This window comes from Magallana gigas, chromosome 6 (assembly GCF_963853765.1).
Source record: "Magallana gigas chromosome 6, xbMagGiga1.1, whole genome shotgun sequence".
Taxonomy (NCBI): domain Eukaryota; kingdom Metazoa; phylum Mollusca; class Bivalvia; order Ostreida; family Ostreidae; genus Magallana; species Magallana gigas.
Genome location: NC_088858.1, coordinates 6,249,791 through 6,263,932, shown reverse-complemented (window position 1 = coordinate 6,263,932; position 14,142 = coordinate 6,249,791). Strand labels below are relative to the sequence as shown.

Genomic DNA, 14,142 nt, shown 5'->3' with positions numbered 1-14,142 from the left:
CTTTCTGTCAAGACTTCTATTGGACTAAATTGTTCATTAAGAGATAAATATCAATTCAAGACTGACAAAGATTGGTGTAAATATATTTTAATCAAGTCCACCTTTTTGATCGATAAAACCAATAAGTATTGGACATTATCGTTGCCCTTCTGTCTGCGTTGATTCAAACAGGTTCGGACTTGGGAGATATTTAAATATCTACAACTGTAATGAGAAAGAGATTTTTTGGCAAGATAGAGGAGCCGTTTGATGGAATTTGTGTGAGGAGTTTGTTTTCGGTGTGGTCATGATGTTTGATCAGTAAATGACAGCTGCCAGCAAATCTCCAGGCTATTCAACAGAAACCTCATGGCATCCTGAGAATTTACAGAATTATATCCCCTTATTTGTTGTCTAATGAGATTTTGGGAAATTGAGGATTCAGAAATATTGATTTGTTATCTCTTTTCTAGGTACGGTATATGCAATAAAAAATTTATATTCTTCCTTAAAGCTCTGCCTTAAAGTCATGGAGAGTTTTGTTGCTTCAAATATATGTCAGAAAATGCAACCAACAGTGAAAATATAATTAGATCATTAAATGTCCTTTGAAGAGTTTTATCACTAAATTCTATCTTATGTTTTTTAACAATTTATCTGTTTTGTGCAAGATATTGCAAAGAAAAAACATTTCTTGCTTTCATGACTTGAACAATTTTTTGTAAGTGATACTTTAAAAAATTCAATTTAAAAACATTGCATAATTATTAAATGGCCCAGTTTGTTAGATAATTTATTTTCAAAGAAGATTTGTTTAGACATTTAATCAAGATTTTCAATTGCCTGGGGAAATCTTTATTCATTTTTATTGTGGAAATCAGCAGGAGTCGTGTAATTCCTCCATGTTAATTCCCCCATTCACTGAAAGAGAGGCTTAAACAGTTGTAAAGTTCAGTTCTGTTCTTTTCTAGGGGAGCCTACACTGTGTCTCCTCAGCTGTCGTCTGCTAGGAGGGCGGTCAGACAGAGAGCCATGATCCAGAGAAATGGCCGCCTGGAGAGTGGGGAGTCAGATGGCACCGATCACCTTGCAGAAACAGCAGAGCCCACAGGTATGAGGTTGTAGAGACTTAGAAGGGAGAGAAAGGGGCCTAACAATGTGAAAATATGAAGGAGAATGAAAGGTAAGATATTATTGTTGAGAGGGGAAAGAAAGGGTAAGGCATTGTAGAGAGATGCAAGGAAAGAAAGGCTAAGACATTGTAGAGAGATGCAGAGAAAGAAAGGGTAAGACATTGTAGAGAGATGCAGGGGAGAGAAGGGTACTACATAGAGAGATAATGGGGAGTCAGACCACACTGGTCACTTCAAAGAAATTGCAGAACCAACAGGTAAGACATTGTAGAGAAAGGGAAAGAAGGGGCAAGTGATTGTGAAGTCTTAGAGGGGAAAGAAAGGGTAACACATGGTAGGGAGATACAGGGGAAAGAAGGGGCAAGCCTTTGTAGAAAGCCTCAAAGGCACACTTTAGAAAAAGTGTAAGATACTGGGAAAAGAAAGGTTAAGACTACTGTAGGTTAAGACATTGTAGAGACACACAGGGGAAAGAAAGGAGAAGAATATGTAGATTGATAGGGGAGTTGAGACAATGTTGATGGATAAATCAGTTTAAAAAAGGCAAGATGATACAGTCTAGCTATAGAATACATTTATTACGATTGAATGAAAAAGCTGTACAATGCTGCTTTTACATCTCATTTTTCATGTAAATGATTTGCAAGGCCTTGATAGTTGCAGTGTTTTCCCCAATTTTAAGTTGCTTCTTTCTGATCAATATGACACTCAACAGGAAAAGAATTTGTGTCCCCAGAGAGCAGAAACAATCAAATGAAGTACTACAAGTGGATTAAGTCTTGCTCGCAAAAGTCTGCCCTCGATTCCAGCCTACACAGATCTATTTAACAGATCACAGCAAACCAGCATTTATTTAGAGGCTGGAGGAAAAAACAATGTCCTTGATTCCCTTGATAGTAAAAGTAACTTGATTTGCACAGTTGGTTAGTTTTATGCTATAGATTTTAGTACCCATTTTCGTAAATTTTTAATGAGAAATATGTACCGAGAAATATAGGAATTTGGAGTAGGACTCGTAAGCTGCTTTTTGTATTATTGATGTGTGCGTGCACTTAATTGTTCCATCAGAGCACAATCAATATGCATGATCCTTCATTCATAACATCCCCTGTATATAAAGCATTAAAATAGGCTTGGTGTCGTACAGATTCAAACATCAATAGTGGGTATAAGGACTTTAACCATGGCGGACTGCCAGTAGGACTTAGCAGGTTTTAAAAGTTTTGGCCGGGCCTGTTTTCAGTAGAACAGTTTCATTCAGGGAGTACGTAGTGGATCTCGGCTGGAATTTTTTAATTGACCTGGTCAGGTATCGTAACACCTTTGTTTTCTTTTGATATCTTTGTTGTATCGGTGGTTTCATAAGTAATATGCGACGTAAGGTTAGATTGAAAGATTATGGATGTGTTTTGAAGTCTGCATACTTAAAATCTGTCTGGAATTAGAAAAAAAAGTAATTGCAAGAATGCGAGTGAAAAAAAAAAATCAATATTTGAGCATGTTCACATGTCAAACCTTTTCAAGCAGGATTTGTTATTTAAAAAACAGGTTTCAGTTGAAATGTTGTGTTAATTCATAGGGTGAGGTATATCAGGTAGATTGTTCTTTAACCGGGATCATTTGTCTTTTTTTGCTACATCTGGATTGGATCAAAATAATGTCTCTTAAGACCAAACCTATAGGTTTTGAAAGTGGTCTGTGACTTCACATGGAATCAAAGGGCTGAGTGTATTGGCAGTGAATGGGGGTTACAGGAGCACAATTGGCATTGCTTCTGTAATTGGTCTGTCAAACAATTGCTAAATTTTGGAACTCACATTCTCCATGTACTCCAAGGTTTCAAAGTGTTTGCAAACATGTGTCAAGTTTTTATTCAGAGGACCATTTAGAATAGTAGTAATACTGTTTTCAATACAGAGTAAATATCTGCTGATCTGGGCCATAGATACACCATAATCAGCTAAATAAACTCCTCACTTCAATGGTTTCCTGTCCCAGGGAAATAACCAAATTCCGTCCTAAACTTATCTAACCAAAAGCTAGAACCGTTTTCTGGATCTGTTGATTTAAAATTCTCTGTGCATAGATTTTATTTCAGTTGTTTCGCTTCATTGGAGCTTTCAAGGTAGGAGTTTCGGGTTGTTGTGTACTAAACTTTGGATGATAATGGAATCAAGGATTGAACAGATAAGCGTTTGATTTACTGGGAATTCCTACAGAAGATGACACAATTGTCTGGATACAGAATGTTGTTTCTTGTGGTTTATCTATACCATGGCAGTTTTATGCAAAATCATTTTCAAAAACCTAATGAAGTTGGAAAATGTAGATTAAATTTTTATTCACACTTTGATAAAATGAATAAGTTGTGAAAACTTGATGTAGATTTTATTTACCAGGCTGTCAAAAGCAAGATTCCTTTTGAGAAATTAGTAGCACATTCTCTTTCTATTTACCTGAAAAGGGAGAGTAAACAAAAGTGTTGGAAATTAAATGGAGAGGTATTGCCCCGCTTGAAATTTTGTCTAATTGCCAGGACTGGAGCAAGTGTGGGAATTAGATAGAATTTCATAAAGCCCCCAGTAATGTTCGACCTTTAATTAGAACATTGCGTAATGAAGGCTTACATTCTGATAAGGCTTTACATAGTGTAGGTCACTTTCTTTGAAGAATCTTATAAAGTTTTGCCTAAGTTAAGTGTCTGAAAGGGGATCTCAAATAATTGGCTTTTAAGAAGGGCTAAACAAAGATTATAAGATAGACTTATAGTACCATGATTTAAATCAAATTAGATTTATTTTATTAGATAGAATTACAAGTGTAAATAGACTACATTATTATTAAGCTTAAGTTGTAGAGTAAAATTTCATATACCAAGGAACTATGTAAATTTGACCTTAAAATGTTACCTATTCAAGGACACTTATACTATAAAAGTGGTTATATACGCATAGGAAAATTTACTCTTGTTATGTGGTAAGCTTAAAACCGTGTAAAATACCCAAGCGCATATGATTAAAGAATCAAAACTCAGTCTGGTAAATCACACATCCATGTATTTAATACCCATGTATTATGTTCTAACAAAGAAAATGCATTCTTAACCACCAGCCTAATTAACTACTTTTACAGTATATAACTATAAAATACAGACGTTTGAAATCTGTTTTACTGTTTCAGGTTCCCAGTCTAAGTCTTGCTCCAGACCAACCTCGGGATCCCGCCGACGAAAAAGGGCCAACCTAAAACCCTACAAGAAATCTGGGAAGTGTCCATATTGTCAAAGCTCAGAGGAATACCAGCTGACCACTGAGAGCGAGAGCCTGCACTCAGACACAGCTGACATCAGCAAAGGGGAGGAGCTAAGTCAACCAGACCTGTCATCTGATGGAGAAAATACCCATGATGTAGCAGCAGAAGATGGTGATAATGGAATAGGACACTGTGACAATGAAAATCATAGAGAAAAGTGCTCCAGCAGACATTGTCCAGAAAATTCAGAGAAATCTATTCCTAAAAGTGGATCAGTAAGCAGTCTGAATTCGGAAGTGGAGAAATACTGTTCGGTGTTACAAGAGCTAGATGACAAGGAGCAAAACGCATCAGGAGATAATCTAGAAACCAGTATGTCGACCAATCACAGACCACAGGATGGGACTGCCCGGCGCCCACAGAAACTTGGAAGTGACATGAACTCAGTGGACTCTTCCTATGGATCAGTGGGTAAGCCAGGATCAAGGGCCACCTCAGAGACCAGAGACAGTGAGCAGCAGACAGACCTTTCCTCTGTAGACAGTCCTCTGATGTCTCCCATGTCTTCCCTTCATTCCTCACTCCGCTCCCCAAGACCAGGGATCCACCAACTCAACATCTCCCCGGTCAGTGTATGGAGCTCAGACAAGAGTTCTTCCTCTCCCAGGAAGGCTCGGGCATCAGGGGGGCTCAACACACCGACCGGCCGGAGAACTCCAAGAAAACACAAAACATCCAGTACACTGGAGATGGCTTGCACTGATGTCTGGTCCACTGAAACGGTGGACCCTAGTTCTCCTCCTCCTTATGCTAGTGGTACACTGGATTCGGATGTTTCGTCGGAGGAGGATAACTGTTATTCACTGGAGACGGAGACAGTGTCACCTCAGTCTCCAACATCGTCCGACAGATTCTTTGATCACGGAAGTTTTATACTGGATAGTCCTCCAAGTGGTGGAGCTGTACCCATTCAGTCACCTGTCAGATATGAGGTGACTGTGAAGGAAGAAGAAACAAATGTGTTCTATAATGTCAACAAGGTGGAATATAAAACTTACGGTTTGAATTCACCCACTCTTTCCACTACAATTCCTGAAACTATTAACATCAGTGTGACAAACACAGACACTCAGAGAACAGAAAACCATGATGAACATGTGAGCCATGAAAATGTTGTGTTCAGTCGAACTGATACAGAATCTCCCACTCATGTTATTGTGTCAGGAAGGAACTACCATGGATCCTCTAATGTGAGCAATGAAGATGGACATCATGTGGAGAATCAGACTCAGAATGAATATGGAAACAGTTATGTGGAGGAGATGAGGTCTCCACTCAATGTACAGTTATCAGAGGATCCTCGGGGTCTAAAATCATTGACTTCACCCACTGAGTCGGACTGCACCTCTGATTATGGAACTATGATCGGTGATGGGAGAAGAGGAAACACATCCTTCATGTCTGACTCGGCGGATGACTTGGATTCTCTTCCAGGAGGAAGACTGTCTAGTAAGAGCACATCAACACCAAGGTCAAAGGTAACTGAGTATAATCCTGTTGGGGAGCAGACAATCCTTCATCCAGAACATGAGGGTTTAGAAAGCATCCAACCTGCAGGACAGAATTTACATGCAGTCAGCCCCCCACCCAGAAGAATGGGTAGAACCCGGTGCACTGAGAGCTCACCTCCCTCAGAAATGTCCTCCATTGCTGTCCAACCCTCCAGTGCAATGGATATTCTTAGGAACCTGATTGAGAACCCTATCAGCACAAGGGATGATGCTGACCATTCTGACGAATACGACCCTGACAGGAAGTACTTTGTGGAGGAAATCTGTGATGAGGTTCACTCCAGCTCCAGTTCCTCTTACACAACGCCTCAGCAATCACCTCGACCGGAGGAGGCAGAGAAAGCCAAGATATCCACTGAACCTCGAGCAGATTCTGAGAAAACTGACAAACTTCCATTAGAAGCTGTACTCAAGAACTTACAAATGGTTACTGTTAACACAGAGTCTTTAGAGCCTAAGACAGCCAACAAAAAGCAAACAAAAGATGATGGCAATCTTCACAGGGAATTGAAGCGAGAACTTCAGCAAAAGCTTGCAAGTCTTCAACGTAGAGTTAGGAGTCTTAGTGATTCAGCTATTAGCTCTGATTATCACACTGATGGAGACTCGACAACGGTCTCTCCTAGAAGCAGTAGATTGTACGAGTCGGATAAAATCTTTAGATTTGGTGCAGAAAGCCTAGCACCAGTGGAAGTGAGGACAAGTCAGACTGAGGCGCCACAGGTACCAGCTGAGGTCCTCGATGCAAAGAACCTGGAGATCGAAAATAAAAGTGCAAGGAAATCCCCATTCAAAGACTCCGGAAATGTGTTTGATGATGAAGAGAGCTCCGATCAAGGTAAAATGGGAGGTAAAAACGAAAATGTGTCAAAATCAGAAAAATCTGATCAAGAAGTGAGTGATTTGATGAACAAACAGAGTCAGCAGCGGTCAAAGGTTCCTATTGAAGTGACTTCTTCCTCTGAAGAATCTGACTCTGATGTGAGGGGGGAAACAAACAGCGATAGATCACTTTCTCCTGGAGAAATCCTTATTGATGAATATGATGCAACAGAACAGCAAGAAACAGAAGAAGCAGATGAGGAGCAAAAAATTATTGAAGCAGACGAAGAGCATAGACGTCGATATAAAAATATAAAAGAAAAGTCACCATCAATGTCAGATGTAGTGACTGAAAATTATGAAGAGATCAGAAGGTCTATGTCTGAAACATGCATGGATCAGTTTGAGGAAACAAAAGAAGACAATGCCAACAGTTCTAACGATAGCATTGTGTTTGTATTTATGGGGCAATCCCACAGTAAAGACAGCATGGAACAGCTCAAGTCCTTCACATCCAAACAACCAGAGTACAACATTCTCAGCAGCAATGAAGTGTTGGAGGACTCTGGTGATGACAGTGATGAAGATGACAGAAGCTCTAACAGAGACTCCATCATACAGAATGAAGATGCTGCTGAAGTTAGGGAATCCTACCGGAGAAGACATAGGAGTCACACAGACATTGATGATGATGACAAGCCACTCAGACACAAATTTGGAATAGATGAGAATATTCTTCCCATTCCCACTCGCTCCATGTCATCAGACAACTTGCCAAAACAGAGCCTGAGCAAGCACAAGATTCACAGGTCGAGGTCGGCCAGCTTGTTAGAGGTCAACTCCAAGATAGAGGTGGCTGACGACTCCAGCAACAATGAGGGGATATTCCCTCCCTGTGTGGAGACCAGCGAGAGGGAGTCACAGAATATGTCTGAGGCCAGGGACAGTACCTCAGCAGAGATTGGGGACAGTGACTTCTCCCTCACAGAGCTGGACACCCCCAGGGTTGGAGAGGGTGTCTGTGAGGACATGCAGTACTCCAGATTCCCCCACCCCCATGATCACCCTCATGATACTCATCAGCATACAGACTACAGCTCCACTGAGAAGTCCAGGAATAAAGAGGGAGCTGATCAGGTGGAGGAGTCTCCACGTACTCAGGCTAAAGGTCACAAAGTCCTGCCATCTTTAGTTTCCCCATATAGAGGTAAAAGCACAGAAGATTTGTCACGAAATAAACCACCAGAATTACATCTCTCTAAGGAAACAGAAAACTGGCAGAACATGTCATCTATGGTTATTGAAAACAATGCACTTCTTCAGAACCTTCAACAGAAATTTCCAGGGGAATATCGATGCAAATCTGAGGACCTGGCTACAAGCAGAGATGACACAACTCAGACCTCAGACTCGCTCCAGAACCTCGAGGACTCGAGCACACAGACTGATGTCAGCTTCTCTGCCTTTGAAATTTCTGAAACAGAGACCACTAACATCCTTCCAGGAAACACAGCAGAAGGGGATGAAAATATCATCACAAAGAAACTGGTGCCTGTAAAAGAAACAGTGAACTTTTTTGATAGACTAAGCAGGGAGCCATCACCTGTGAAACAGAATAACTCAGAGGCAAGCTCTCAGAAGCAGAAAGATCAACCAAAAAAAGAGAAGCCAGATGTATCAGCTACTGACAAAAGAGAATTGGAATCTGAGTACAGCTATCCTAATCTGAATGCAAGCAACAGTGAGATGGAGAAACTGAAAGAGGAGCATGAAAAAATGATGGAGAAGTTCAGAGCAGCTGCCGAAAACAGAAAAAGAATGACAGAGAAACTAAGACAAGAGGCAAAGGCTCCAGTTCATGAAGAGTTTGTAGCAAAAGAGGCTAACAGACAACAGAGCTTCCCACATGATATAAACATTCATTCTACTAAACAAGACAGACTACAAGATAACGATTATAAAGTCAAAGATAGTTCTCATACACCAGTTAAAGAGCAAGGAATTAAAAATACAGCAACTAAACAAAATGGTGAGTTGACATCGTCTGATAATACAGAGACAGTGGAGGATGTCCTGAGTGACGATGAGGGATGTATTACTCCACCTACCTCACCTGTTACCATAGAAACAGAGATTCCATCACATGACATCAGTGTTCCTCTCAGGTCAAGGTTACAGCATCTGAACCGGGAGACCTCCACCCACACAATGGTTAATGGTGATTCAGACACCACAGACAGTAGGCATCAGAACTTCCACCAGAATGGACAGTCGGACTTGAAGCTTGATTTGAGTGCTATTACTGGGTCAGACTCCTCCCAGCCTATCACAAACTTCAACAATGATCAGATCAAACAGAAGCTGGATAAACTTCATAAAGAGAGGGTCCAGATCATTGAACTACTGTCCTTGAACTATCTACCTGCTAGTTTTACTGTGGAGCTGTTGGAAGCCAAGCTGAACTACTGCATAGGCCAGACAGACCTCCTGCTGAAGTCGCTAGATGAGCACTGGGATAGTGATGATGAAAGACAAAGGACTATCCACCATCCACACATCACCAGGGAGTACCTCAGTATGTACAGGGATGAGCTTCAGCAGTCCAAATCCGACATTGAGATTTGTCGGGAGAGAATGACCAGAAAGCAAGGTACAGGGCGAGGAAGGACCAAGGGAAGGAACAGAGATGTATTGAAGTTGAGGAGGAATGCTGAAATAGAGGCTTTTAAAGTTGAGAGGATGTTAGAGCTTCAAAACTACCAAAGATCAAGAACTCTCCATAACCTAAACAATTCTGTGCATGAATCTCTGCCAGACAGAGGCTCCCGAAGTGTTAGCCCTACTTCATCTGTCCATTCCTCATCTCAGTACATGACTCCAAAACAACACAAGGACCACCTTGTCGGTCTTCGTAAAGAACTGGTCAAACACACAGAGGACAAAGAGTTCTTGAGCAGAGTGAGCAGGTCCAGTTCTCCTCTACATCACAGGACCAGCTCCCATCCCAGTCGACTTCTTCACCACGACTACCTCTCCCCACGGTCAGCAAGCACTCAGGACAGACTCTACGACCGAGAGTCCTGTGACAATGACTACTACTCAATGTACTCTCCCAGGGACAACCACCTCTCTCCCAGAAACTCGTACCATAACAGACATCTTGCCTACTCTCCCAGAATAGCATTCTCCGTGGCAGACGAGCTACCATCTTGCATGGACTATGGCTACAGCACTTATCTGGTTCCCCCACAGGGTAGAGATTCCCCCCGGAGCGTGTCCTCTGACACCAAACCCCCAAGCAATACTCTTAACTCTCCCACTCAGATGTCCACTGGGTCCATTTCACCAGAGCCTAGATATAGACCAATGAATGAACAGTCCTATGACCACAGTCCAGAAACCAGGACCTACTACACTGGTAGCGAGAGTCGACAGCTGTTACATGAGATAGAACAAATCCGTCTCCAGAATCGGTCGGAGATACGTAGGGCCCAACACATACTGGACTCCTACAGCAAAAAACCATCAAGTGTCAGGTACAGTCTCTTGCATATATTTCTTTCTTGAAATAGGGAGGGTTTGTAAAAACTGCTCTATTGTTTTCATCACAATGTAAACTTTGAGTTTCTTATTTTTAGGGAGGCCCACCTGAGTGCAGACCGCCTTAGTTCCACCCCAAGACGTCCCTATTCTTCATACAGTGACTATGCCTCAGACTTGCTGGATGCTAGTCATCGCAGTATGTCTGGCACGCTGTCAGGAAGCTATGAACTTTACGATGCGGAAGTCAGCGGCCTAACTTCCCGTTACAGACCTCAGAGTCCTGCGTCAGTGATTTCTGACATTGAGGGATTCGATCCACTCAGAACCCGACCCATTCAGTCCAGGGATATCAAAGCAAAGCTGAAGCGCAGACACACAACTCGACGGTGACACGGCTCAGGAACAATGGAGGAAGCGACGTATCTGTGATATTTATATTGGTGCCAAAGACTTTTATCAGTTTCATATCATTGTTTAATTTATATCGTTGTTTGATTGCATGGATAGTTTGAAGATGTGTGGATGAGCAAACAAGGCTGTTAAATACAAAGGTTGGTGTGAATTTGTAAACTTTGCATTAAGCTGTAGCTTTTATTATATCTCTTGTTGATAGTCGAAAGTAATTTCCTCATCCAGTTTTGCTTATAACTTTGATTTGTTTTCTAGCTGAAGGAGCCAAACTATCAGAATATTAGATGGAGACAAAGAAGATAATTGTAAAAGGAATGGAGCTTCAGATTTCTCAATGATTTTCTATTTAACATAATTATGATTCAATATATGCATACCGATAGGGACGATGCATTGTGATATTGTGATACTTGGATATAATGGTGCTATCTGTACTGTTAGGTTAAAGATGTTGTTAATTGGGGTTCTAATTTTGCTTTTACATGCAAAATGTGATTGATATTTGAATGTTTTGATAATCATACCCAGGCTCTGTTTTTATGGTTCTGATTATTCACTTTAATTATGATATTTATGAATCTCCGTGTGTGTGAATATCTTTTGTTTATTTTATAAATATACAAGTTTTAGAAGTTAGTGTAAGATTGTGTTGAGAGATAAGAGCAAGACATTTTTTAATTGTTTTATCTCTGATGATTCCTTCCATAAATCTTGTATCTAGTCAAATTATTCTGTGGTAACTTTTCCATTAAGTTTATAGTATATTAAAATTGTAACCAATTTTCTGAAAGCCTTTTGAGGCCGTGTGATTTTAAATGTGATACAAATTATGTGTGCGAGAAATTCTTTTTGTAGGCTCCATATCAATTATATGTAAATGATATTGAAAATCATGGCAAGCATATTTATTTCTCTGTCTCGGCTGTCTAAGGCAGCTCGGCAAGCCGTCCATGCAAACCTTAAGTCTCATGCAATGTGTAATTAATATTTTTGCTAGGGCATTTTATTCATTATTTATTGTTCACGCATGTAATAATAAATTTACAGGCATACATAGAAATGTGAAAATTTAATAGCATTTCTTCCAAAGATAGAATATTATTATTTGTTATGGAATAAGATTTCATTTTTGTGTCCATTTACATCTGCATGTATATTGTTATTTAAAATGTATTTCAATTTTACTGGGTTAAAAAACATCACACTTTGGATTGGTTTATTTTGGTGCAAGATACCAGTATGACAAAAGAAATCTCATAGAAAAAATTAATAGTAATGTCATTCTCTGCATGAGAATTATTGTGCACATTCTCTTTATTATAAAGTGTTCGTTTATATGTTGTACTGTGTGCAAGTTTTAGAATTCTGTTGATAAGCCTAGTGGGATGTTTTCCCAGTCTTTAACTGTAGAGAGCAGTGGGTATATATACGATTCTATCAAAATATTATATGTATTCTCATGACACCATCAAACAAACTTCACCCAAATATTTTGTGTGAAAAAAATATAGATTTAAATTATTAAAAGATATGAAAAGCTTATCTCCTTTTTTAGTTTGTTTATTTTTCTTAGTAACAATAAGAACCTGACCCACTTTTTTAGCTCACCTGAGCTGAAAGCTTCAAATCATGGTCCCTAGGGGTAGGGCAGGGCCACAATGGGGGATGAATTTTTACAAAAGAATGTATAGAGAAATCTTCAAAAATCTTCTTTAAAAACTATTTGGCCAGGAAAGCTTAAACTTGTGTGGAAGTATTCTCAGATAGTGTAGATTCAAGTTTGTTAATATCATGGTCCCTGGGGGTAGTGTGGGGCCACAATGGGGGATGGATTTTTACATTAAAATGTATAGAGAAAATCTTTAAAAATCTTCTTCTCACAAACTATTAGGCAAGAAAAGTTCAATTTGGAGTGGAAGCATCCTCAGATAATGTAGAGTCAAGTTTGTTAAAAACATGGTCCCTGGGGTTTGGGCGGGGCCACAATGGGGGATGCATTTTTACATAAAAATATTAGAGAAAATCTTTAAAAATATTCTGGGAAAGTGTGAGTCCAAAAAGCAGTAAATTGTGTAAAAGCATGGGTTGTGCAGATTAAAATTTGACAAAACCATGATTCCCTTGAAAAAAGTGGGGCCATAAAGTGGGGGAGGGGGTTGTATAGGAATTGAGAAAAATCTTCTTACAGCTACAACAACAAAAGGGGCTTGATATTTACCATAAAAATATGTGGATAGAAATTGGCAGATTTTTAAAACTATTTTGAGCAACATCTACTGTACTTAATTGTCAAGATATTTTGATTTTGATACTGTAATGCTAATTTGATCAGAGCTAAGGCCCCTGGGCCTCTTGTACTCAAGACACTGAAAAATTTAAAATCACGTATATCATTCAAACACTCCTTTAAGGTCAGACGACACGTTCCTTGAGAATCTTTTTTGTATCCTCGTAATAAAGAGTTCCAATAAAAAAATATCAATAATTATTTTATAATCATTTTAAAAAATGATTAAAATTTAATTGGATATAGTTATGTGTCTAGATGGCCGAGTGGTTAGAACCGTGGCCGCTCACTGCCAGAAGCGTATACGTTCCAGAGGTCATCAGTTCAAAGCTCCGCCCCGGCCGAGATAGAGTTCCAATATAGTGAATTTTGTTGTGCTGTACATGTATATTTATTTATTTTTATATCAGCAATTCAAGTGTATTTTCAAGAAGATTATATGGGGAATTGCATACTCTAGTATTTTGCAGAAATGCCTGGTAAGGTACCCTAATTTTTTGCAAGAAAGCTTGTCAAAATAGTAGTAAACCATCAACAAATTCCTGGAAAAAAGTTATATAAAATTGAGGAACGTGTCGTCCGACCTTAATAAGACAATAAATTAAATGGAAAGACTAATGTTGATTAGATAAAAAAGCAGGTTGGGTTCTTGCAAAGAATATCAAAAGCAAAAATATTCGAGGTAAAAAATGTTTATAATATTAACATTAAAAATATTTGATAGAGGTAAAAAAAGTTTATTGGTCGCTTTAATACTCCTGAATGGTATGTGTCTCTATTCTAAAGATGACTGAATAAGATAGTGAAATTATGCATGCAGTTTGGTTGAAAAATACAATTTTAAAGATGTAACCGTTACGGTTTTAAAATGAAGTTTATTAAATCAATTATTGCATGCAAAACTAAGATTTCTATTTTGTAGTCAACCTGATATAATATTTAACTTGCATACACCCCTCCCCCTCCCCCTCCCCTCCCCCAAGAAATGAATTATTTATACCTATGACTTAAATAGCTTAATTTTCTATCGACTTGTATCTAATAAAAAATATTGGATGATATATATTGCTGATATATACACTATTAGATGATTTTTTTAAAGATTGAATTTTGTTTCTTTCGTAAACATATCTCAACCCATTGC

At 39.2% G+C, this 14,142-nt stretch overlaps 1 protein-coding gene across 7 annotated transcripts in view; it reads left to right on the top strand.

Moving 5' to 3' along the window:
• LOC105321596 (fap1 adhesin) overlaps positions 1-12,253 on the top strand; it is a 45,813-nt gene extending 33,560 nt beyond the window's left edge. For all 7 annotated transcript variants that reach the window (XM_034462171.2, XM_034462169.2, XM_034462170.2 and 4 more), the window contains 4 exons: positions 951-1,090; positions 4,293-10,293; positions 10,396-10,851; positions 10,967-12,253. In XM_034462171.2, coding sequence (XP_034318062.2) covers positions 951-1,090; positions 4,293-10,293; positions 10,396-10,690 — 6,436 coding nt within the window. In that variant the 3' untranslated portion in view covers positions 10,691-10,851; positions 10,967-12,253. The remainder of the gene's footprint in view (positions 1-950; positions 1,091-4,292; positions 10,294-10,395; positions 10,852-10,966) is intronic.
• Positions 12,254-14,142: the final 1,889 nt, after the last annotated feature.